The following is a 25,866-nucleotide window of genomic DNA, read 5'->3' on the forward strand; positions in this document are numbered from 1 at the left end:
CATGCATGTATCTTCTTGAATTATAGTCTTCTATGGATATATGCCCAGGAGTGGGATTGCTGGATCACGTGGCAACTATATTTTTAGTTTTTTAAGGAACCTCCGTACTGTTCTCCAGCTCTGAATTCCTTTTAAGCCTTGAAGTCTCTGTGTATTTTTTAATATCCCATCTATTTTCCCACCATAGCTTCTCACCGTCCTGGTTTTTCTCCCTCTTACCTTCCCCAGCCTCTCCTCCACAGCCAGAAACCCCCCAACCATCCCCTCCCCTCAATTTAATCATGCTCCTCCCCACTCATTCAGCAGGTGGAACTGAATGATAAAGGACTAGAGGACTGAGGGCAGAGACTGTAATGCTCACTGCTGTATCACCACGCCTGGCATGTATGTAGTAGGTGCTCAATACAATCTGGGGACCTGTGACCAGCACTGCCCTTGCCCTTTGGACCTTACAGCTGTCCTAGCCCCCCAGGCCCAAGACCACCAAGATCAACCCTGCGGTCTGACAAATCAGGCCTCTTCACCCAGTGCACTGGGAACCCTGGGCAGCTCAAACTGACAAAGGCAAAGAGAGTTTTCATAGGACTTTGTGGAAAGGTGGGGTTTTTGGGTGAAACTTAAAAGAAGCAGCGTTTCAACAGGCTCAGGGCAAAACAGGGCTGTGTGGGAAGCGGCCAGCATCCGGTCTGGGCTGCAATGGGGACTTGGCTCCCGTTCCCTTGGGAACCACAAAGTTAGGAGGGCAATGGACCATCATGTCCAGAAACCACTTATCTGGATCTGCACCTGGGTTGGAAATCCAGGCTGCTTCTCCATCAAAGTTGACTTAAATTCTCAGGTGGGAGCAGGAAGTTTCATTCTGAGTGATAGAATTTCAAACAGTGAAGTTTCTGCTCATCTGTGATTTTACAGTTCAGAATTCTTTTTGAGTAAAACAGTCACTACACAAAAAAGGGGGTTGTTATGACACTTTACAGCTGCAGCTGAGTATCCTTGAGAAATGTTGTTCCTCGTGAACTTGAGGACAGCAAAACCGAGCAGCTGGTTTTATCTGTGTCTGTTACTCTGCTTGATCCTGTGATGCCATTTCTCAGTCTTGGGGGCAGGTTAAGGATTTCTGTGCTAACTGTTCCATTGGCTCTGGCTGGGTTGGAGGAGGGAAGGAGGCTGTTATTGGGGTCTGGCCCAGACAGGGGGCCCTGGGGACATGGAGGGAAGTGGGTGGATGCAGGCCAGATCTTGGAGGTAAAACAGATTTAGTAAGTAATGGAACATGGAGAGAAAAGGAGGAGGAAGCATCCAGGATGGTTCCAGTTCTCTGACTTGGGCCTGGAAGGTGGTGGCCGGCCCTCAGGAAGGAAGTAAATAGGAGATGCAGTTTTGGAGGGAAGAGTTTGGGTTTGGCTGGGCTGAGTTTGAGATGCAGCCTGATGGGCGTTAGGGGTCAGAGTGCAGTCTAGACCACCAGCTGGACGTGCAGGTTTGGGGGTCAGCAGAGCAGACAGGTGGGAAGTGAAGTCACCGGGAAGACAGTCAGGAGGAAGGAATTAATCTCAGGGAGGATGTGTAGAGTGAAAACTACCAGGGAGGGAGGGGAGAAAAGCCAGGGCTGAGTGACCTAGGTGCCCAGGAAGGAGAGTTTTAATAAGGCAGGAATGCTGACTGTGAGCCCCTGCATGCAAGGACTGAAAGTGCCCCATGGATTTAGTGACAGAGGCCCTGGGGCCAGCTTTCAGTGGTTTGGGGAACGAATGAAAGGTGAATAAATCCGGACAACAGTCCTGAGACATTTTGGAGTGAAGCTGGGGTCGAGCGGTTGGCGATGGGGTGGGAGAAGCTGGAGAAGACCTGAGGGTCAAGGTGAGTTTATTTATCAAGACTGGACAGACTTGAGCACGTTTAAATGCCACTGGAAAGGACTGGGAGTCAGAGAACGCAGACAGAAGTGAGGGCTCCCAGGAAGAGAGAGGGGCTGGGCTGCGGAGGGGCAGAAGCGGGGGTCGGGGGTAGGCAGGGGCCCGGGCCCTGGGATGCGAGGCTGCGCCCAGATTAGTTGGGGGAGGGAGAGGGGTGCCAGAGGAGGGTGGCCTGGGTCTTAATCCATGGAGGCCTCAGTAGTGGAGGGTCCCGCGGCTGGGTTACCTGCCTCTCTCGTCTCTCGCTGGGTCTCCCTTAGGCCCGCTCTCCTCTGTCCCAGCTCCATCCTCATCCCGGCCACACCCCGTGCTCCCAAGGCCCAGCTACTTTACCCGAGGCCAGACAACCCCTCCCTCCCCAGGTGCTCCTCCCTGGCTCCTCCCATGAATCCTCAGCCACTCTCTTTCCCAGGTCCGCCTCCAGCGTCTTTTCCAGCTCCTCCCCCAGCGGCGCCCCAGGAATCCCGCCTCCTTCCTTCCTGCAGTCGGCCCCGCCCACGGCCCCGCCCTCACCCGCCTGCGCCGGCCCGCTCCCCATGAGGTGCATATCCATTGGCTGAATGCATTATAAGGCTCCGCCCCCTAGACTTCCGCTTCTGTGATTGGGGCAAGTAGCCGTCCGTCAGCGCCGTCGCCTGGCAACGGGGTGGGCAGCTCTAGAGGAAACTTGTGGACTGCAAGCGGAAAGGCAGGTCGGGGGTCGGCTCTGGGGCGGAGGGCGAGGGCCTCGGTGAGCGGAAGGGTGGGGGTGTGGGAGGGGGAAGGTCGTTGGTCAGGAGGCCTGGGGGAGCATTCTGATGGGGGCGATGACCCTGGTCCTGGGAGCGGATGGTGCCAGAGTGGACCTGGGCCCTGCCCCTCCCTGGCAGCCCGTGCCTCTCTGCCCTGCGGCGGGGTGGGGAGTGGCGGGGGGACAGCTGCGAGGGAGGAAGAGTCTCCTCGCGTGGTCAGTTGGAGCACAGAATCACTCCTCACATTCTGCTTGTCGTGTGGTTGAGATCAGAGGGTTCCGGCAGATTCTTACCCGAGGGTTCTCAGGGTGTAGGCCAGCTGTCGGAAGGGAAAGCGAGAGAGAGAGAGAGAGCTGTAGAGAAGCAGGAAGAACTGGGAGCATCGGCGGGAGGAGGCGAGGCGGGGGCGCTGTACTGGAGTGTGTGCCGGGCTGGGGCGGTCTCTCTTCTGACCACAGCCTACTCACTTTGTCCCCGGAGAGTGGAGCTGATGGCTAAATTCAGGGCAGAGGGGAGAGAAGAAAGTGCTCCTAGGCTAACACCCTGCAGATGAGCCACTGGGGCTCCCTGGAGGGAGGGAAGCCAGCATAGGGCAGGAGCGGGACAGGTCCCCTTCTGGCCAGCACAGCTGGCGGCTGGCCCAGGCTCAAGCTGACCCTTCGCAAAAGGGCTGCCGGTTCTGGGATGTAAACAAAGCTTGAAGCAGATGAGGCGGTGGGAGTCTTCCCAGAAGGGGCGTACTGAGGGCCAGATTGCTTCTCCCAGGACAGTGGCCCCTTGGAGGTGGAGAGTCCAGGGTGTCCCTCGAGGACAGGAGCCGTCAGAGAGGCTCAGAGAGGCTCTGAAAAGAGGTGCCTGAGCCATGCTAGGATGCCAGCAGGAACTGCGGCTCATTCTGCAGAAAAACAGCTCCTGGCTCCCTCCCTAGCACTGGGGAGTTTGTTTCTTCCAAGCTGGGCTGTTTGTCTTGTTCCAAGGCAAGAAACCTTCTGTTGCCTTGGGCTCATGTGTCTCCTTCTCTGGCCTCCAGAAAGCCGAATTATTGATAAATGCCCTATGTTGCCTCATTTAATCCTTTGCCCCTCATTACAGGGCTGGTGGCACTTTCCCTGTTTTACTAGGATTGGAAAAGGCTTCGTAACTTGCCCTCAGTCGTAGCACCAACCAGTGTCAGAACTTGAACTCGGATCTGTGCATCTTTTGCTTACACCATCTGGATACCAGCGCACTTCAGTGCCCACCCTCCCGCTCTGCCCCACGGCCCTGCATCTTTGGAAGCCAGTTTCTCATTCTCAGTCCTACTGACGTTTGGGGCCAGGGACTTCTTTGTTCAGGGGGGCTGTCCTGTGCGTTGTAGGGTATTTAGCAGCTCCCCTGGTTGGTATCCACTAGATGCCAGCAGCACCCCTCTCCCTGGTTGTGACAACCAGACATCATTGCCAGCTGTCCCCCGGCAGACAAAACCGCCCCCAGTTGAGAACCACTGGGGTTAGCAATCTTAAAGGATCACTGAGGCGCGTCCTCTTGAAAGAGAACGTGATATACGTAAACCTGCAGGAGACTCAGGTCAGCGTTGGGTTGTTTTATGCACAGCTTGCCTGGAAAAAAAAGCCTGTGGCACATATCGAGGTGCACCTAGGACAGTCCCGTGAGGAAACCATTGCCAGGGACTGAAAGAAAGTTCAGGAATATGCATCTGGGAGAAGTAAGGACGCATCAAAGGCCTTCAGTTCCTCCCCAAAGTTGATTAAAGAGATTTCAGGCCTGATTAAACGATGGAGTCCAGGCTGGATGAACTTGGGGACGCTGTACCACTGCCATTACATCATCCTGCCTTGTGGGAGCTCTTTAACAGGAGCGGGGTGTCCTTGGAGCTGTCTAAAGATGTGTCCTCTTACCAGTGCCCTGCGGACACCGAGAATGGTGGGCCAGGGGCCCGGGGCATGGTGTGAGAGGCTGCCCTTCCTTCCACCTCTTGTTGACTCCAGGCCTGTGGCTACTGCTTGAGGGTGTAGCAGTTCTCCCTCCTCCTCGAAGAAAAACCAGTGTTGCCAGCTGCCCTGCTTCTGGGCCTTCCCTGGCATCTCTTCCAGGTGCCGCCCTGAGCCTACCGCATGCCAACGGGCTGCACCTCTCCTGTGCATTTCTGCCCTCCGCTCCTCCCTGTGGGCGCCTCGCCCAGCTCTGGTCCTTTCTCGCAGCCATCTGGACCCTGAGGAGGCCAGGCTGCTGTTTCCAGACAACAGTGCAGGAGCCTGTTGCCGGTGGGACAGGGGAGGGGGCTGGGATGGGCTGGAAGTGAGGGGCTGGGTGGAGGCAGACGAGGCCACCTTGCTCTGTAGCCCCCTCTGGCCCCCTCCGCACACCAGACCTCGCCTGGACGATGTCGATTTCACCCTGCACCTTTGTGTGCAGTCTCTGCTTCCTGGGCGAACCACCTGTGGGTGCCGGAAAACCCAGCCGGAACATGTCCTTTGGGACATTTTCCACTCTCGCCCCATCCCTGCCGATCCCCGCAGCATTTGCTGGACGGGACGCTCCTGCAGGCCCTGGGCCTTTCTGAGGCTTCTGTCTGCTCTCCCTCTGACGGGGCCTGGCCTAGGAGACGCTGAGTTAGTTATCTGTTGAAGGAATTAGATGCATGTGCTGATGTCAGGAAGGCCAGTGTGCTGGAGGGGGCAGGCCCCATGACCTCTCAGTGGCACTGCCCCTGGCCGCACTGATTGCTCAGTCAGGGAACATCTGGGAATGTCTGAGGAGAGGCATTTACATGTTGGCAGCCTTTTAGCCCCAGATGTCCCCCTAAAAGAGGCCGGTATCCCCCGGTAGAGCGATTCCTTGGTTTTGAGAAGGAAGGATGCTTTCCCAGGATGTGGGAAGGTTGAGGTGCGGCATTTAGATGGAGCCCCCGTCCTTGCTGTCAGCTCTCCCTGGTGGCCCAGGCCTGGTGGGCCATGGGGTACAGAGGTGGGCAGGGGACTGGTCACGGGTGGTGGAGTGAGTGGCACTGATCCAAGGGGCCCTGAGTGCCTGGGGTCTGGGAGTGAGTCCCGTGGGGCCCGAACGTGAGGGACCCAGGCAAGGCCGACCTCCTGGAGTTAGCACACGGGATCTCACGAGGTGGTGAGAGAACAGGCCGTCCACCCGAGGGGTGGGTGGGGGAACAACACAGCCGTTGGACCGGCGCGTCCCCGTGCCTGCATGTGCCAGGCTGGCTCAGGTGCTGGCCAGGTGGCCGCGTGGCAGTCTCTTTAATGGCATTCAGATTCTACGGTGGGTGAGTCAGGCATGCAGGTGTGGGTGCAGCGCAAACAGAGTGAGTAAGGAGGGACCTGTGTCCATGTCAGGTAAGGCAGCAGTCGGTTCTAGGAAAGTCAAGAATGCCGGGTAGTCTTGGAACCTGAGGCTGAGTAGATGGTGAGGGGTGCAGAGGTAGACGTGAGGGTCCTCTGAGCCAGACAACGGGCAGAAGGGAACTGTCCACAGAGACTGGTGTCTGATGTTCTGAGGGGACCACACGCATCTGCCAGGTCGGCCTTGGGAGCCCACCTGGGTGGGCACGGCTGTCAGCCGGCCTGGAGGGTCCAGCTCTGACATGAAGCTGTGCTGACATCTCAAAAACCTTTCCCCCCAGGTGTTTAGAAGGCGTCATCTCTTCCAGAGTTTAGGTGAGTCAGGGGCCTCTCATTGTCACAAACCTTAAGGTTTTCTAGATGAAGTGAAAAAGCGTGGTGATCTTTGCTAGGAAGACCCTGAGAACGAAATAGATTTCACTAGGGTACATTTTAATTCATTTACCATTTCCAGGATTTCAGCAGGATAACAAGGTAGGGACGCAGGGAGAGTTGTGTGACAGGTCTTTTGGTGACTTGATAAATTAACACAGATTTTGAGAGAATCTTGAATTTCCCTGGTTGGAAGGGTATGAATCTAAAGATACTTTTGACTAAAGCTATCGTGATTTATCGCTAATGGAAGTAAAGCTGGGGTGGAACCAAGTGAAAGCAAAATCACACTGTGTAGACAGATCAGGTCACTGTGCGGGGTCCCAAAATAACCTGCAGCCTGCTTTCTGGTCAACAGAACAATGCACCGTCTTTCTTAATTATTACCCTAGCCCTTCTCTGTTCCTCCTGCATCCTCAATGAGAAGGATTAAGCTACCCAGTCACTGAATGGCACCAACCCCTTTTTTGAGCCTTCCAAGAAAGCATCCCCCTTCACACTCTCACCGAGCCCCCCATGCTTCCTTGCTGCCTTGGGTTGGAAATGCAGCTCTGACCACACGCGTACTCCTGCTTGTCTTTAGCCAGGGGGCATCGACCTATTTTCTATTGTGATTTCTCTTAGGCGTTGCTTTCAGACACTTAATACTAAGAGCACTGCTTTGCAGTTGGCAGAATATATTAAGTTAACTGCAGAGTCAGTGATGTTGGTACCTTCTTTCTGCCTTTGCTTGGCACTCTTTCCTACTCTCTTCCGGAAGTGGCGAGTATTTAAAAATCAAATGATGATGGCTCGTTTCCTCATCAAGTCCTACGTGATCAGGTTATTTCTTGGGGCTCTTAGAAAAGTTGATGAACAGGACGGGTCTGCCTTGGCATGGCCGCCTGGGCTGTGCCCCCTGGAGGGGACCAGGCACCCGCTGGTGCTGCTCGCTGTATCTTAGACATGAAGAAAGCCTCACGCAGGCTGGACCTTGAGCCCAGGGCCGGAAGTTTTCCTTCTTGGCTCTTACGCTGCTGAAACACTTGAGAATTGGAAGCATTTAGATCAGGTGGCCCGTGAGTGATAGCCCCAAACTCGGCTGCACAAGCACCCGTTTCCAGCAGCCTTTGCAAGTGCGCTACAGCTCCCGTCCAAGGAGCCCTCTGCTGGAGGCTTCCTGTTTGGGGCAGATGGGCACCCCTGCCAGAATGGCTGGATTAAAAAGATGGAAAAATAGCAGGAACGTCAGAGAGGATATGGAGAAATTGGAACCCTCATGCTTTCCTGCTGGGAATGTAAAACAGAAAATAGTTGGGCAATTCCTCAAAAAGTGAACATCAGATTATACAACCCAGCAATTCCATTCCTAAGTATAGTACCTGCCGCCCCCAAATTTGAAAGCAGGGACTCAAATAAGTACGTGTACACATATGTTCACAACACCCAGAGGATAGAAGCAGCCCAAATGTCCATCACCAGATGGATGGATAAACCAAAGACGGTATCTCCATCTACCATAAATATTATTCACCCATAAAAAGGAATGAAGTACTGATCATTGCTACCATGCAGATGAAATTTTAAAACATTATGCTGACTGAAAAAAGCCAGACCCCAAAGACCATGTACTGGATGATTTCATTTACATGAAATGTTCGAAAGAGGCAAATCCACAGAGAAAGCGCATTAGTGGTTGCCAGGGGCTGAGGGATCGGGGATGGGGAATAACCGCTAACGGGTGTGGGGTGTCTTTTGGGGTGATGGAAATGTTTTAGAACTAGATAAAGGTGGTGGTCTCACAATGTTGTGAATGTCCCAAATGCCACTGAATTGTTCACTTTTTTTTTTTTTTGGTACCTGGAGTTTATTTTTTTTATCTTTTGTTTTTATAAATAGATCTTTATTGGAGTATAATTGCTTTACAATACTGTGTTAGTTTCTGTTGTACACCAAAGTGAATCAGCCATATGCATACATATGTCCCCATATCCCCTCCCTCTTGAGCCTCCCTCCCACCCTCCCTATCCCACCCCTCTAGGTCATCGCAAAGCACCGAGCTGACCTCCCTGTGCTATGCAGCTGCTTTCCACTAGCTAACTATTTTACATTCGGTAGTGTATATATGTCAGTGCTACTCTCACTTTGCCCCAGCTTCGCCCTCCCACCCCGTGTCCTCAAGTCCATTTTCTATGTCTGCCTCTTTATTCCTACCATGCAACTAGGTTCATCAGTACCATTTTTTTTTTTTTAGATTCCATATATATGCATTCGAATACAGTATTTGTTTTTCTCTTTCTTACTACACTCTAGGTCTCTTTTTCTCTTTCTTACTACACTTTAGGTTCATCCACCTCACTACAAATATCTCAATTTCGTTTCTTTTTATGGCTAATATTGCATTGTATCTATGTGCCACATCTTCTTTATCCATTCATCTGTCGATGGACACTTAGGTTGCTTCCATGTCCTGGCTATTAAAAATAGGGCTGCAATGAACATTGTGGTACATGTCTCTTTTTGAATCATGGTTTTCTCAGGATATATGCCCAGTAGTGGGATTGCTGGGTCATATGGTAGTTCGATTTTTAGTTTTTTAAGGAACCTCCATACTGTTTTCCATAGTGGTTGTATCAGTTTACGTTCCCACCAACAGTGCAGGAGGGTTCCCTTTTCAACAAACCTTTTCCAGCATTTATTGTTTCTAAATTTTTTGTTAATAGCCATTCTGACCGGCGTGAGGTGATACCTCATTGTAGTTTTGATTTGCATTTCTGTAATAATTAGTGATGTTGAGCATCTTTTCATGTGCCTCTTGGCCGTCTGTATGTCTTCTTTGGTGAAATGTCTATTTAGGTCTTCCGTCCATTTTTTAATTGGATTGTTTGTTTTTTTGATATTGAGCTCCATGAGCTGTTTGTATATTTGGAGATTAATCCTTTGTTGTTTCATTTGTAAATATTTTCTCCCATTCTGAGGGTTGTCTTTTTGTCTTGTTTATGGTTTCCTTTGCTGTGTAAAAGCTTTTAAGTTTAATTAAGTCCCATTTGTTTTTGTTTTTATTTCCGTTTCACTAGGAGGTGGGTCAAAAATGATCTTGCTGTGGTTTATGTCAAAGAGTGTTTTTCCTATGTTTTCCTCTAAGAGTTTTATAGTGTCTGGCCTTACATTTAGGTCTTTAATCCATTTGGAGTTTATTTTTGTGTATGGTGGTAGGGAGTATATTTCATTCTTTTACATGTAGCTGTCCAGTTTTCCCTGCACCACTTATTGAAGAGGCTGTCTTTTCTCCATTGTATGTTCTTGCCTCCTTTGTCGTAAATTAGGTGCCCATATGTGCGTGGGTTTATCTCTGGGCATTCTATCCTGTACCATTGATCTATATTTCTTTTTTGGTGCCAGTACCGTACTGTCTTGATCACCATAGTTTTATGGTATAGTTTGAAGTTGGGGAGCCTGATCCTTCCAACTCCGTTTTTCTTTCTCAATATTGCTTTGGCTCTTCGGAGTCTTTTTTTTTTAAAGATTGATTGATTGATTGATTGATTGCTATGTTGGGTCTTCATTTCTGTGCGAGGGCTTTCTCTAGTTGTGGCGAGCAGGGGCCACTCTTCATCGCGGTGCGCGGGCCTCTCACTATCGTGGCCTCTCTTGTTGCGGAGCACAGGCTTCAGACGCGCAGGCTCAGTAATTGTGGCTCATGGGCCCAGTTGCTCCGTGGCATGTGGGATCCTCCCAGACCAGGGCTCAAACCCGTGTCCCCTGCATTAGCAGGCAGATTCTCAACCACTGTGCCACCAGGGAAGCCCTATTCGGGGTCTTTTGTGTTTCCATATGAATTGTAATGGCATTCTAATTCTGTGAATAACGCCATTGGTAGTTTGATAAGGATTGCATTGAATCTGTAGATTGCTTTGGGTAGTATACTCATTTTCACAATATTGATTCTTTCAATCCAAGAACATGGTATATTTCTCCATCTGTTTACATCATCTTTGATTTCTTTCATCAGTGTTTTATAGTTTTCTGAGTACAAATCTTTCGCCTCTTTAGGCAGGTTTATTCCGAGGTATTTTATTCTTTTTGTTGAGATGGTAAATGGGATTGTTTCCTTAATTTCTCTTTCTGATTTTTTGTTGTTGGTGTATAGGAATGCCAGAGATTTCTGTGCATTAATTTTGTATCTTGCAACCTTACCAAATTCATTGATTATTTCTAGTAGTTTTCTGGTGGCATCTTTTTAGGATTTTCTATGTGTAGTATCATGTCATCGGCAAAGAGTGACAGTTTTACTTCTTCTTTTCCTATTTGTATTCCTTTTATTTCTTTTTCTTCTCTGATTGCTGTGGCTAGGACTTCCAAAACTTTGTTGAATAAGAGTAGTGGAGAGAGTGGACATCCTTGTCTTGTTCCTGATCTTAGAGGAAATGCTTTCAGTTTTTCATCATTGAGTATGATGCTTGCTGTGGGTCTATCATATATGGCCTTTATTATGTTGAGGTAGGTTCCCTCTATGCCCATTTTCTGGAGAGTTTTTATCATAAATGTGTGTTGAATTTTGTCAAAAACCTTTTCTGCATATGTTGAGATTATCATATGGTTTTTTTATTAAAGTATTTTTTTTTAATATTTTATTTATTTATTTATTTATTTATGGCTGTGTTGGGTCTTCGTTTCTGTGCGAGGGCTTTCTCCAGTTGCGGCAAGTGGGGGCCATTCTTCATCGCGGTGCGCGGGCCTCTCACCATCGCGGCCTCTCTTGTTGCAGAGCACAGGCTCCAGACGCGCAGGCTCAGTAGTTGTGGCTCACGGGCTTAGTTGCTCCGCGGCATGTGGGATCCTCCCAGACCAGGGCTCGAACCCGTGTCCCCTGCATTGGCAGGCAGATTCTCAACCACTGCACCACGAGGGAAGCCCTATCATATGGTTTTTATTCCATAATTTGTTAATGTGGTGTATCACATTGATTGATTTGCATATATTGAAGAACCTTTGCATCTCTGGGATAAATCCCACTTAATCATAGTGTATGATCATTTTAATGTGTTGTTGGATTCTGTTTGCTAGTATTTTGTTCAGGATTTTTGCATCTATGTTCATCAGTGATATTGGTCTATAATTTTCTTTTTTTGTGATATCTTTTCCTAGTTTTGGTATCAGGGTGAAGGTGGCTTCATAGAATGAATTTGGGAGTATTTCTCCCTCTGCAATTTTTGGAAGAGTTTGAGAAGGATTAGGTGTTAGCTCTTCTCTAAATGTTTGATAGAATTTGCCTCTGAAGCCATCTGGTCCTGGACTTTTGTTTGTTGGAAGATTTTTAGTTACAGTTTCAATTTCATTTCTTGTGATAGGTATATTTTTTATCAAAAAATATTTATATTTTTTAGGATATATTTTCTAATTCTTCCTGGTTCAGTCTTGGAAAATTGTACCTTTCCAAGAATTTGTCCATTTCTTAGTGGTTGTCCATTTTATTGGCATATAGTTCTTTGTAGTAATCTCTTATAATCTTTTGTATTTCTGCAGTATCAATTGTGATTTCTCCTTTTTCATTTCTAATTTTATTGATTTGCATCCTCTCCCTTTTTTTCTTGATGAGTCTGGCTAAGGGTTTATCAATTTTGTTTACCTTCTCAAAGAACCAGCTTTTAGTTTTATTGATCTTTGCTATTGTTTTCTTTGTTTCTATTTCATTTATTTCTCCTCTGATTTTTATGATTTCTTTCCTTCTACTGACTTTGGGTTTTCTTTGTTCTTCTTTCTCTAGTTGTTTTACGTGTAGGGTTAGATTGTTTATTTGAGATTTTTCTTGTTTCTTTAGGTGAGATTGAATTGCTATAGACTTCCCTCTTAGAACTGGTTTTGTTGTGTCCCATAGGTTTTGGGTCATCGTGTTTTCATTGTCATTTGTTTCTATGTATTTTTTTATTTCTTCTTTGATTTCTTCAGTGATCTCTTGGTTATTTAGTAGTGCACTGTTTAGTCTCCATGTATTTGTGTTTTTTACAGTTTTTTTCCTGTAATTGATTTCCAGTCTCATAGCGTTGTGGTCAGGAAAGATGCTTGATACGATTTCAATTTTCTTAAATTTTCTGAGGCTTGATTTGTGACCCAAGATGTGATCTATCCTGGAGAATGTTCCATGTGCACTTGAGAAGAAAGTGTATTCTGCCACTTTTGGGTAGAATGTTCTATAAATATCAATTAAATCTATCTTGGTCTGTTGTGTCATTTAAAGCTTGTGTTTCCTTATTTATTTTCTGTTTGGATGATCTGTCCATTGGTGTAAGTGGCATGTTAAAGTCCCCTACTATTATTGTGTTACTGCTGATTTCTGCTTTCATGGTTGTTAGCATTTGCCTTATGTATTGAGGTGCTCCTGTGTTGGGTGCATAAACGTTTATAATTGTTATATCTTCTTCTTGGATTGATCCTTTGATCATTATGTCGTGTCCCTCCTTATCTCTTGTAACAGTCTTTATTTTAAAGTCTATTTTATTGGATACGAGTATTGCTTCTCCAGCTTTCTTTTGATTTCCATTTGCAAAGAATATCCTTTTCCATCCCTTCACCTTCAGTCTGTATGTGTCGCTAAGTCTGAAGTGCCTCTGTTGTAGACAGCATATATTTGGGTCTTATTTTTGTATCCATTCAGCCAGTCTGTATCTTTTGGTTGGGGCATTTAATCCGTTTACACTCAAGGTTATTATCGATATGTATGTTCCTAGTACCATTTTCTTAATTGTTTTGGGTTTGTTTTTGTAGATCTTTTTCTTGTGTTTCCCGCCTACAGACGTTTCTTTAGCATTTGTTGTAAAGCTGGTTTGGTGGTGCTGAATTCTCTTAGCTTTTGCTTGTCTGAAAAGCTTTTGATTTCTCCCTTGAATCTGAATGAGATCCTTGCTGGGTAATCTTGGTTGTAGGTTTTTCTCTTTCATCACTTTAAGTATATCCTGCCACTCCTTTCTGGCATGCAGAGTTTCTGCTGAAAAATCAGCTGATAACGTTATGGGAATTCCTTTGTATGTTATTTATTTATTTATTTTTTAATAGATTAATTTTATTTATTTATTTTTGGCTGCATTGGGTCTTCGTCGCTGCATGCGGGCTTTCTCCAGTAGCGGTGAGCGGGGGCTACTGTTCGTTGTGGTGTGCGGGCTTCTCATTGTGGTGGCTTCTCTGTTTGTGGAGCACGGGCTCTAGGTGCACAGGCTTCAGTAGTTGTGGCATGCGGGCTCAGTAGTTGTGGCTCGTGGGCTCTAGAGCGCAGGCTCAGTAGTTGTGGCGCATGGTCTTAGTTGCTCAGCAGCATGTGGGATCTTCCCGGACCAGGGCTCGAACCTGTGTCCCCTGCATTGGCAGGCTGATTCTTAACCACTGCACCACTAGAGAAGTCCTGATCTCACAGCTTTGGCCAACCATGATCACAGCCGTCTGAGGTTGGGCTGTGATTATTTCCATTTTACAAACGAGGAAACTGGGGCACAGAGAGTTTTGGTCGCTTGCCCAAGACCATACAGCCAGCCAGGTGGAGCCAGGATCACAAAGGGAAAAACATGTCTAATAGCACATCTGCTCTGTAGGTGATATTTGCAGGGTGTTGATTTTATTTAAATATGTGTGATCATCCAGCCAAAAACAAATAAATAAAATTAATTTATTAAAAAATAAATAACATACAAAGGAATTCCCATAACGTTATCAGCTGATTTTTCAGCAGAAACTCTGCACGCCAGAAGGGAGTGGCAGGATATACTTAAAGTGATGAAAGAGAAAAACCTACAACCAAGATTACCCAGCAAGGATCTCATTCAGATTCAAGGGAGAAATCAAAAGCTTTTCAGACAAGCAAAAGCTAGATTATTTTTTCAACTCAGACTTTTAAAAAATGAATATTTAGATTGAAATCCTGATTTTTCTACATTTTAGTTACATTAGCTTAGAAACTGTTTTCGAATAAAGAAATCCAGACTGTTGGTTGGCAGTTATGAGCAGGCCTCAGGCAGTCAGAGGAATTAGAATTGGGTTTTCCTACTTTATTTGTGTCGACCATTAATTTCTACCACACTGAAACAACATTACATAGCTCTGATGTGTTGTAGCTGCATTTTGCAAGTAGGTCAGTATTGATTACCTTGACCATGTAATTATCGATGTTTATTTTGTATGATTATTACATTTTGATTTCCCTCCTAACTGGGTGTGAACTTTCCTTCTGCAGAGAATCCTGCCAGCTACAAGGACAGATGGGGAATAGCAAGAGCCACCCGGGGCAGAGTTTCTCCTCGCGGTTTCTTCCTGAGGAGCAGGCCGAGGTTGACAGATTGTTTGATTCTCTGTCATCAGAGGAACTCGGCTCCAGTACCTCGCCCAGATCCTTCTCTCTGCAGGCACTGAAGGCAAGGGTAACAGTCAGAAGTCCCTGTTTAGTTTGGAGAGGGGTCAGGCCAAAATGGCTGTCTGTTCCTGTAGGACAGGTGTGGGAACACTGAGGGATGTGTCTTCTGGAAAGGGACAGTAGTACCTATTTTCAGCTTTGTGGCTTCTGTGGTCCGTGTTGCAGCTGCGCTGCTCAGCCTTCGTGTCACAGTGTTTTGGGGACTTTTCCCGCTTGAGGTTGACTAGGGGGGCTGGCCTCTTGCTATCTCTTGAACCACTGTCCCCGGTTTCCCTCCGGACGAGTGACAGGCTGCCCTTAGCTGTATTTGTGGGTCCGATAACTGCAAAGTTTCAAGTCCACCTTGGCCTTTAGGATTCGTAAGTATTTGACGTCCTAGGAACTTTGTGGTTTTCCTGACAAAATAACGAAGTTTCAGAGTCAAGGTTCACCTGACAACGAGTGAGAACTGCCCATTTACCCATCTGTTGGCCCCGTTCCATGGGGCTCTTAGCCACGCGTTTGGGTGGTTTGGGTACTCAGACAGAGCGAGACAGCAGCGAAGAGACCTCATCGGCCCACCCCCTGGGCAGGGGGGAGGCGGTACCACGTGTGACGATATTTCAGAGCCTCCTCTTTTAAATTTAGTTTTTTATCGAACTATAGTTGATTTACAACGTAGCATTAATTTCTGCTGTACAGCAAAGTGACTCAGCTATACACATATATATGTTCTTTTTTATACTCTTTTCCATTATGGTTTCTCCCAGGATATTGAATATAGTTCCCTGTGCTATACAGTAGGACCTCATTGTTTATCCATCCTATGTATAATAGTTTACATCTGCTAACCTCAAACTCCCAATCCATCCCTCCCTCACTCCCCCTCCCCCTGGCAACCACAGGTCTGTTCCATATGTCTGTGAGTCTGTTTCTGTTTTGTAGATAGGTTCCTTTTTGTGCCATATTTTAGATTCCACATATAAGTGACATCATATAGTATCTGTCTTTCTCTGTCTGACTTACTTCACTTAGTATGATAATCTCTAGGTCCATCCATGTTGCTGCAAATGGCATTATTTCATTCTTTTTTATGGCTGAGTAATATTCCATTGTGCATATGTACCACATCTTCTTTATCCATTCCTCTGTCGATGGACACTTAGGTTGTTTCCATGTCTTGGCTATTGTGAGTAGTGCTGCTGTGAACATAGGGGTGCAGGTATCTTTTTGAGTTATAGTTTTGCATGGATGTATGCCCAGTAGTGGGAGTGTGGGATCATATGGTAGCTCTATTTTTAGTTTTCTGAGGAGAACCTCCTCTTTTAGAACATGCAGAATGGGAGCTGATGGCATTGGGGATCCCCCAACATACTCACCTTGTAGTTGAGGAAACTGGCCAGGGAGGATTGGGGTCACAGCTTGTGTGTGTGTGTGTGTGTGTGTGTGTGTGTATGTATATCATGTGTGTATCTCCACTAGACCAAAAGCACCCCAGTCTACTGGGTCGCCCAATAAGCTGGAGTAGACAGAACAAGACAGGCCACTTTAGGGACTTAACTGCTGAGTTGGTGACAACGTTCACAGGTGTTTATCAAGATAAATAGAGTGGGGCTTCCCTGGTGGTGCAGTGGTTAAGAATCCACCTGCCACGGGCTTTCCTGGTGGCGCAGTGGTTAAGAATCCGCCTGCCAATGCAGGGGACACGGGTTCGAGCCCTGGCCTGGGAAGATCCCACATGCTGTGGAGCAACTAGGCCCGTGAGCCACAACTACTGAGCCTGCGCGTCTGGAGCCTGTGCTCCGCAACAAGAGAGGCCGCGATAGTGAGAGGCCCGCGCACTGCGATGAAGAGTGGCCCCCGCTTGCCGCAACTGGAGAAAGCCCTCGCACAGAAACGAAGACCCAACACAGCCAAAAATAAATAAATAAAATAAAGAATTATAAAAAAAAAAAAAAGTATATCTAAGTATTTAAAAAAAAAAAAGAATCCACCTGCCAGTGAAAAGGACACGGGTTTGAGCCCTGGTCCGGGAAGATCCCACATGCCGTAGAGCAGCTAAGCCCATGTGCCACAACTAGTGAGCCTGTGTTCTACAGCTCACGAGCCACAACTACTGAGCCCGCGTGCCACAACTACTGAAGCCTGCATGCCTAGAGCCTGTGCTCCACCAGAGAAGCCACCACAATGAGAGGCCCGTGCACCGCAATGAAGAGTAGCCCCCGCTCGCCGCAACTAGAGAAAGCCTGCGCACAGCAACGAAGACCCAATGCAGCCAAAAAAAAAAAGATAAATAGGGTGAAAAGTTGATCAGAAAACCTTGGCAACCAAATAAAGGTTCCTTTGGGAACGAATTAAAGGTTTCTCTTCCAGTAGAACTTTGGAAACACTGACAGAAATAGGAATACTCTTCTTGAGCAATGAGGGTGGGAAACTCCTATATAAGAAATGCAGAATATCAATGTTGTCACAGACCGTGTAGACACAGGAAGTTGTTTCAGGAGAGTTCAGTTTTCAGACCCCACTGATTTAGTTCATGGTTTGCTTTCTCTCCCCCTGTATTTGTGATCCCTGGACCAAATCAGATTTGATGTTGGAGTCAAAGAGAAAAGGATAGGGCTTCCCTGGTGGTGCAGTGGTTGGGAATCTGCCTGCCAATGCAGGGGACTCAGGTTCGGGCCCTGGTCTGGGAGGATCCCACATGCCACAGAGCAACTAAGCCCATGCTCCACAACTACCAAGCCCGCGTGCCACAACTACTGAAGCCCGTGCGCTTAGAGCCCGTGCTCCGCAACAAGAGAAGCCACCGCAATGAGGAGCCCACGCACCACAATGAAGGATGGCTCCCACTCACCCGCAACTAGAGAAAGCCTGCATGCAGCAACGAAGACCCAATGCAGTTAAAGATAAAATTAAATAAAAAATTAAAAAAAAAAAAAAGAAAAGGATATTTACAGAATGTTACTGTCAAGACAATTAAGAACTAGATTTTTTTTTTTAATCTTTTGGCCGTGCCACGTGGCATGTGGGATCTTAGTTCCCTGACCAGAGATTGAACCCATGCCCCCTGCGTTGGCAGCATGGAGTCTTAACCACTGGACCACCAGGGAAGTCCCGAGAACTAGATTTTATTAATTTTTTAAAATTTTTATTGGAGTGTAGTTGATTTACAGTGTTGTGTTAGTTTCTGCTGTACAGCAAAGTGAATCAGTTATACATATACACATATCCACTCTTTTTTAGCTTCTATTCCCATATAGGTCATTACAGAGTATTGAGTAGAGTTCCCTGTGCTATACAGTAGGACCTTATTAGTTATCTATTTTATATATGGTAGTATGTATATGTCACTCCCAATCTCCCAATTTATCCTTGCCCCCCCCCCTTTCCAATGCATATTGAGCACAAAGAACTCGGATTGATAAAGCTAGCTAATATATTCGGAAGTCCATAATATAGAGGAGACCAATTTAGCACTACACAGACTGTATGTTCCATATGGAAATAAAGTTAGACATGCAAATGACAGCTACTAGAATCTAGAATTGAGGAGATGTTGTAAGCAGAGTGAAGAGCAGACGATGGCCAGAGGCAGGAATGACACGGCCAGTCTGGGGAGACTGGGAAGTCTGGAGGGCAGGATGGGAACAGACGATGGAAGAGTCTGACGGCCAAGCTGAGCCACAAGCCAGGACGCGTCAGGTGTGTGGGTCCTGGGGTGTCATGATGCCCTTAGGCGGGGAGAGATGGTGCATTTGGGGATCTAGGAAGGTTATGTGCTGGTGGCAGTGGTTGGTCTTTCTCCCTTAGCTGTTTTTCCATCATCCTGCCTCATTTGACTGGCACCCTGTCTGACCTTTTCACCTACCTGTCCCCGCAGAGCCACGTGGGGGAAGCTCTTCCCGCAGAGATGGTCACAAGGCTCTTTGAGGGCATGCGGAGGGTGGACGTGACCGGGAAGACCAAGGGGCCCAGTGAGCGCATCTCCCAGGAGCAGTTCACAGTGTCCATGTCCCACCTGTTGAAAGGAAATGCCGAGGAGAAGAGTCTCGTGATCTGGAAAATGATTTCTGCCACAGAAAGTCCCGTGAAAGCAAGAGAGGTCCAAAAGGTAAGAGGCTACCAGGCCCTTCGCAGCCATCCCAAGCAGCCTTGGTGTCCTTTGGTGGGGGACCTAGGACGATTAAGCAGCTGATGGAGGCACTGTGCACAAGTCCACCCTGGCGGGGGGCGGGTACCTAGACCACGTCACTGGTTGAGGTCAGAACTCCTGGACAAAAAGGCACTGGCAATCTAGACCAGCCAAAGGTATCATTAGAAAAATGAGTAACTACCCAAGTTACATGATCTGTTCCGTATTGCGGTCCATCACAGTTGGCCTTAAAGAGATGAGACGCCCTTCCCCATGTTAATATGATGTCGGTCATAGGTCACAACAGAAATACGATTAATGGTAAAATTGTGGTCTTCAAGTTTACAGAGGATCTGGTTGGCTCTGTGGCACACGTGCTAAACTGCAGACAGGAGCTGAGAGGCTGGACTCAGAAGCAAGCCCCAGGCTCCCTTTCCAGGGTGCAGGTGCTGGCTGCTCAGCTGTGCTCCGAGATGAAGCTTCAAGGCAAGTGCCCTGCCTTAGTCCTTAGACCTTGGCCTTGTAGAGTGGTACCACGCCATCTCCATGACTGTAGGCTGGTACTAAAGTTTTGAAACCAGCAGATGTGAGTCTTCCAACTTTGGAGGACTATTTAGATTATTTAATTGTGGGCAATCGTTCATAGTATTTCCTTATAATCCTTATTTCTGCAGGGTCTGTAGTGATGTCCCCACTTTCATTTCTGATGTTAGCCATTTGATTCTTCTCCTTTTTTCTTGGTCAGTCTAGCTAATGGTTTGTTCACTTTTTGTTATTTTCAAAGAGCCAACTTTTGGTTTTATGGGTTTTCTCTGTTGTCTAATCTCTGTTTCATTTATCTTCATCCAAGTCTTTTATTTCCTTTCTTCTGCTTCTTTTAGATTTAGTTTGGTTTTCTTTCCTTTTTTTAAAAAAAAAATTTATTGAAGTATAGTTGATTTACAATGCTGTGTCAATTTCTGCTGTACAGCAAAGTGACTCAGTTATATATATATATATGAATATATACATTCTTACTCTTTTTTAAAAAAATATTTATATATTTTTGGCTGCATCAGGTCTTAATTGCAGCACGCAGGATCTTTCATTGCAGTGTGTGGGCTTCTCTCTAGTTGTGGCACACGGGCTCAGTAGTTGTGGCACGTGGGCTTAGTTGTCCCATGGCATGTGGGTTCTTAGTTCCCTGACCAGGGATTGAACCAGAGTCCCCTGCATTGCAAGACGGATTCTTAACCACTGGACCACTAGGGATCTTGAGCATCTCTTCATGTGCCTCTTGGCCATCTGTATGTCTTCTTTGGAGAAATGTCTACTTATGTCTTCTGCCCATTTTTGGATTGGGTTGTTTGTTTTTTTGTTGTTGTTGTTGAGTTGTATGAGCCATTTGTATATTTTGGAAATTAAGCCCTTGTTGGTCACATCATTTGCAAATATTTTCTCCCAGTCTGTAGGTTGTCTTTTTGTTTTGTTTATGGTTTCCTTTGCTGTGCAAAAGCTTTTAAGTTTGATTAGGTACCATTTGTTTATTTTGGCTTTTATTTCTATTGCCCTGGGAGCCTGACCTAAGAAAACATTGGTATGATTTATGTCAGAGAATATTTTGCCTGTGTTCTCTTCTAGGAGTTTTATGGTGTCTTGTCTTATATTTAGGTCTTTAAGTAATTTTGAATTTATTTTTGTGTATGGTGAGAGGGTGTACTCTAGCTTCATTGATTTAAAATGCAGCTGTCCAGCTTTCCCAACACCACTTGCTGAAGAGACTGTCTTTTCTCCATTGTATATTCTTGCCTCATTTGTTGAAGATTAATTGACTGTAGGTGTGTGGGCTTATTTCTGGGCTCTCTCTTCTGTTCCATTGATCTATATGCCTGTTTTTGTGCCAATATCATGCTGTTTTGATTACTATAACTTGGTAATATTGTCTGAAGTCTGGTAGGGTTATGTCTCCAGCTTTGCTCTTTTTCCTCAGGATTGCTTTGACAATTCTGGGTTTTTTGTGGTTCCATATAAATTTTATTATTATTTGTTCTATTTCTGTGTAAAATATCATGGGTAATTTCATAGGTATTGCATTATACCTATAGATTGCTTTGGGTAATATGGCCATTTAAACAATATTCTTCCAATCCAAGAGCATGGGATATCTTTCCATTTCTTTGAATCATCTTTTTAAAAATAATTAATTAATTAATTAATTTATGGCTGTGTTGGGTCTTTGTTGCTGCACACGGTCTTTCTCTAGTTGCGGCAAGCAGGGGCTGCTCCTCATTGTGGTGCGTGGGCTTCTCATTGTGGTGGCTTCTCTTGTTGCGGAGCACAGGCTCTAGGCACGCGGGCTCAGTAGTTGTGGCCTGCGGGCTCAGTAGTTGTGGCTTGTGGGCTCTAGAGCACAGGCTCAGTAGTTGTGGCACACGGGCTTAGTTGCTCTGCGGCATGTGGGATCTTCCTGGACCAGGGCTCAAACCCATGTCCCCTGCATTGGCAGGCGGATTCTTAACCACTGTGCCACCAGGGAAGTCCTCTTTAAATCGTCTTTAATTTCCTTTATTAATGTTTTATAGTTCTCAGCATATAAGTCTTTCACCTCCTTGGTGAGGTTTATTCCTAAGTATTTTTTTTTTTTGGGGTGTGATTTTAAAAGGGATTATTTGTTTACATTCCCTTTCTGGTATTTCATTGTTAGTGTAAAGAAATGCAATTGATTTCTGTATGTTAATCTTGTATCCTGCTACCTTGTTGAATTCGTTTATCAGTTCTAGTAGTTTTTGTGTGGAGTCTTGAGGGTTTTCTATATATATTATCATGTCTTCTGTGTATAATGATAATTTTACCTCTGTCCTACCAAGTTGAACACCTTTTATTTCTATTTCTTGTCTGATTGCTGTGGCTAGGATTTCCAGTGCTATGTTGAAGAGAAGTGGTGAGAGTGGGCACCCTTGTCTTGTTCCAGATTTTAGCAGGAAGGCTTTTGGCTTTTCACCGTTGAGTGTTATGTTGGCTGTGGGTTTGTCATAAATAGCTTTTATTATGTTGAGATATGTTCCCTCTATACCCAATTTTGTAAGGGCTTTTTATCATGAATGGGTGTTGAATTTCATCATATGCTTTTTATGCATCTATTAAGATGATCATGTAGTTTTTGTCCTTTCTTTTGTTGATGTGGTATATCATGTAGATTGATTTGAATATGTTGAACCATCCTGGTCATCTTGGGATGAATCCATCTTGGTTGTGGTGTATGACCTTTTTTATGTGTTGTTGGATTCGGTTTGCTAATTATTCGTTGAGAATTTTTGCATCTATATTCATCAAAGATATTGGCCTGTAATTATCTTTTTTGGTAGTGTCTTTGTCTGCTTTTGGTATCAGGGTGACGGTGTCTTCATAGAATGTCTTTGGGAGTGTTCCTTCCTCTTCAGTCTTCTGGAAGAATTTGAGAAAGATCAGTATAAGTTCTTCTTTGTATGTTTGGTAGAATTTGTCTGTGAAGCCATATGGTCCTGGAATTTTATTTTAGGCAGGTTTTGTTTTGTTTGCTGTTTGTTTGTTTTAACAGATTTGATTTCTTTTCTAGTGATTGGTCTGTTTAAGTTGTCTCTTTCTTCGTGATTCAGTTTTGGTGGGCTCTATGTTTCTAGGAAGTTGTCCATTTCTTGGAGGTTGTCAAATTTGTTGGCATATAATTTTTCATAGTATTCACTCATGGTTTTTTGTATTTCTGTGGTATCTGTTGTGATTTCTCTTCTTTCATTTCTTATTTTGTTTATTTGGGTCTTCTCTCTTTTTCTTTTTGGTGAGCCTGGGCAAAGGTTTGTCAATTTTGTTTACCCTTTCAAAGAAACAGCTCTTGTTTTATTGATTTTTTCATTTGTTTTTTAATCTCTCTTTTATTTATTTCCTTTCTGATCTTTATTATCTTTCCTTTGCTTTATTATCTTTTCCTTTAGGTTTTGTTTGTTCTTTTTTCTAAATTTTTTAGGTAGTGTGTTAGGTTGTTTATTTGAGCTATTTGTTTCTTAAAGAAGGCCTGAATCACTATGAACTACCCTCTGAGAACTGCTTTTGCTACATCCCATAGTTCTTGTATGGTTGTGTTTTCATTGTCATTTGCTCAAGGTATTTTTAAATTTCTTCTTTGATTTCATCATTGACCCATTGGTTTTTTTTTTATTATTATTTTATTATTTTTATTTTTGGCTGTGTTGGGTCTTCGTTGCTGCGTGCGGGCTTTCTCTAGTTGTGGTGAGTGGGGGCTACTCTTCGTTGCGGTGCGTGGGTTTCTCATTATGGTGGCTTCTCTTGTTGCGGAGCAGGGCTCTAGGCTCGTGGGCTTCAGTTGTGGCACACGGGCTCAGTAGTTGTGGCTTGCGGGCTCTAGAGTGCAGGCTCAGTAGTTGTGGTGCACGGGCTTAGCTGCTCTGCAGCACGTGGGATCTTCCTGGACCAGGGCTCGAACCCGTGTCCCCTGCATTGGCAGGCAGATTCTTAACCGCTGCGCCACCAGGGAAGCCTGACCCATTGGTTTTTTAGTAGCATGTTTAGTCTCTATGTAATTGTTTTTTTCTCGTTTCTTTTTCTGTGGTTGATTTTTAGTTTCATGCCGTTGTGGTCAGAAAAGATGCTTGAAATAATTTCTATACTCTTAAATTTGTTGAGGCTTGTTTTGTGCCCAAGTGTGTGGTCAATCCTAGAAAATGTTCTGTGTGCACTTGAAAAGAATGTATTTTTTTTTAGATGAAATGTCCTGAAGATATCAATTAAGTCTAACTGTTCTAATGTATCATTTGGGACCTCTGTTGCCTTATTGATTTTCAGTCTCAAAGCTCTGTTCATTGATGTGAGAGGGGTGTTAAAGTCTCCTACTATTACTATATTCCTGTCAATTTCTCCCTTTATGTCTGTTAGTATTTGTTTTCTGTATTTGAGTGCTCCTATATTGGGTGCATATATGTTGACAAATGTAATATCCTCTCCTTGTATTGATCCTTTTATTATTATATAGTGTCCTTCTTTATCTTTCTTTATAGCCTTTGTTTTAAAGTCTGTTTTGTCTGATATGAGTATTGCGACCCCTGCTTTCTCTTCATTTCTGTTTGCATGCAGTATCTTTCTCCATCCCCTCACTTTTAATACATGTGTGTCCTTTGCCCTAAAGTGGGTCTCTTGTAGGCAGCATATTGTAGACTCTTGTTTTTTTATCCAATCTACCACTCTGTGTCTTTTGATGGGAGCACTTAGTCCATTGACATTAAGGTAATTTTTGATAGATATATATTTATTGCCATTTTAAACCTTGTTTTCCTGTTGATTTTATATTCTTTTGTCCCTTTTTCTTTTTGTTTTTCCTTTTGTGGTTTGATGCTTTTCTTTTGTATTATGCTTATAGTTTTTTCTTTTTGATTTCTGTGAATCTGTTGTATGTTTTTGATTTGTGGTTGCCCTGTTTTTCAAGTATGTTAACCCCTTCCTTTATCTACTTGCTTTAGACTGGTAGTCACTTAGGCTCAAACACATTCTAGAAAAATAATTGTGATCTTCTCTTTCCTATACATTCTTACTACTTTTCTATTTAGAGAAGACCTTTCAATATTTCTTTTAGGATAGGTTTAGGATTGCTGTATTTTTTTAGTTTTTACTTGTCTGAGAAATTCTTTTTTTCTCCTTCTATTCTAAATGATAATCTTGCCGGGTAGAGTGTCCTAGGTTGCAGATATTTCCCTTTCAGGACTTTGAATATATCTTGCCACTCCCTTCTGGCCTGCGATGTTTCTGTAGAGAAATCAGCTGATAGCCTTATGGGGGTTCCCTTGTCATTAACTCTTGTGTTTTTCTCTTGCTACCTTTAGAATCCTCTTTTTATGTTTAACTTTTGACATTTTTATTATAATATGTCTTGGTGTAGGCCTTTTTGGGTTTATCTTGTTCAGGACCCTCTGTGTTTCCTGTATCTGGATATCTGTTTCCTTCTTTAGCTTTGGGAAGTTTTAAGCCATAATTTCTTCAAATACATTTTCGATCCCCTTTTCTCTTTCTTCTCCTTCTGGGATACCTATTATGTGTAGATTGGCATGCTTTATATTCTCCCATAGGTCTCTTATATTGCTTTCATTTTTTTCACTTGATGTTCTGTCTGATGTCCTGATTGGGTGATTTCCTTTACTCTGTCTTCCAGATCACTTATTCGTTCTTCTGCATTATTTATTCTGCTATTCATAGCCTTTGGTTCAGCTTTCGTCTCAGGAAATGAATCTTCGAATGTTTCTTGACTCCTCATTATAGTTTCTAGTTCCTTTTTACAGTAGTCTGCATTTCTATCGATAGCCTTTCTTAATTCCTTCAGTATTTTCATTATCTCCTTTTTGGACTTGGTATCTATTAGACTGAAGAGGCCTATTTCGTGTTTGTTCTTTCAGGGGAATTCTCTCGATATTTTAATTGGGAGTGGTCCCTCTGCTTCTTCATTTTACTTATATTTCTCTTGCTCTGTGAGTATAGGAGAAACAATTATCTACTGTGGTCTTGGAGGGCTGTTTTTATGTGGGAGTGTCCCTGTGTAGCCTGCATGGGTTTAATATTTTTTTGGTGCAAGGCCTGTTTTTAGCATGGATGCCTGCTGCCTCTTTCCTCAGTGTGTGCTGGCTGTTATCCCCTTGATGGGAGGTGCGACTGGTGTTGCGGTGACCAGAGCCTGCACTGGACAGTGAGTGGGGACCCCTCTTCCCTCTGTGGTTGTCACTGCTCTGTCCAGGGCAGGGTCTGCTCTCTAGTTGTTGGTGTAGAAGCCCCTAGCTCTGTTTCTGAGCTGCGTTTCTGATCTGCAGTGCAAGAATAGGCGGGATTGGAGCGCTCCCACTGGGAGAGGAGCCACTGAGTATTACTCTGCTGGAGCTGTTCACCTGTGAGTGTGTCACCTTTCACCCGCTGTGCGGGCTCACAAAGTGCACCGTTGTTGGCACTGCCCTCAGCCCCACCTCAACTGTGGGTGTGCCGGCAGTCAGCCCTGGGG

At 45.3% G+C, this 25,866-nt stretch overlaps 1 protein-coding gene across 5 annotated transcripts in view; it reads left to right on the top strand.

The window, feature by feature from the left end:
* The first annotated feature begins 1,154 nt into the window (after positions 1 to 1,154).
* Positions 1,155 to 25,866, top strand: part of MEAK7 (MTOR associated protein, eak-7 homolog) — a 38,072-nt gene continuing 13,360 nt past the window's right edge. The window contains exons 1-4 of one of the 5 annotated variants that reach the window (XM_082366878.1): positions 1,155 to 2,646; positions 14,573 to 14,828; positions 18,609 to 18,839; positions 19,202 to 19,346. In XM_082366878.1, coding sequence (XP_082223004.1) covers positions 14,598 to 14,828; positions 18,609 to 18,839; positions 19,202 to 19,346 — 607 coding nt within the window. In that variant the 5' untranslated portion in view covers positions 1,155 to 2,646; positions 14,573 to 14,597. Of the gene's footprint in view, positions 2,647 to 14,572; positions 14,829 to 17,729; positions 18,431 to 18,608; positions 18,840 to 19,201; positions 19,347 to 25,866 lie in introns of those variants that run through there. The other 4 variants (XM_082366877.1, XM_082366880.1, XM_082366879.1 and 1 more) reach the window with 4 other exon arrangements.

Source organism: Balaenoptera borealis, assembly GCF_965194805.1.
Source record: "Balaenoptera borealis genome assembly, chromosome: 19".
Classification (NCBI taxonomy): Eukaryota; Metazoa; Chordata; class Mammalia; order Artiodactyla; family Balaenopteridae; genus Balaenoptera; species Balaenoptera borealis.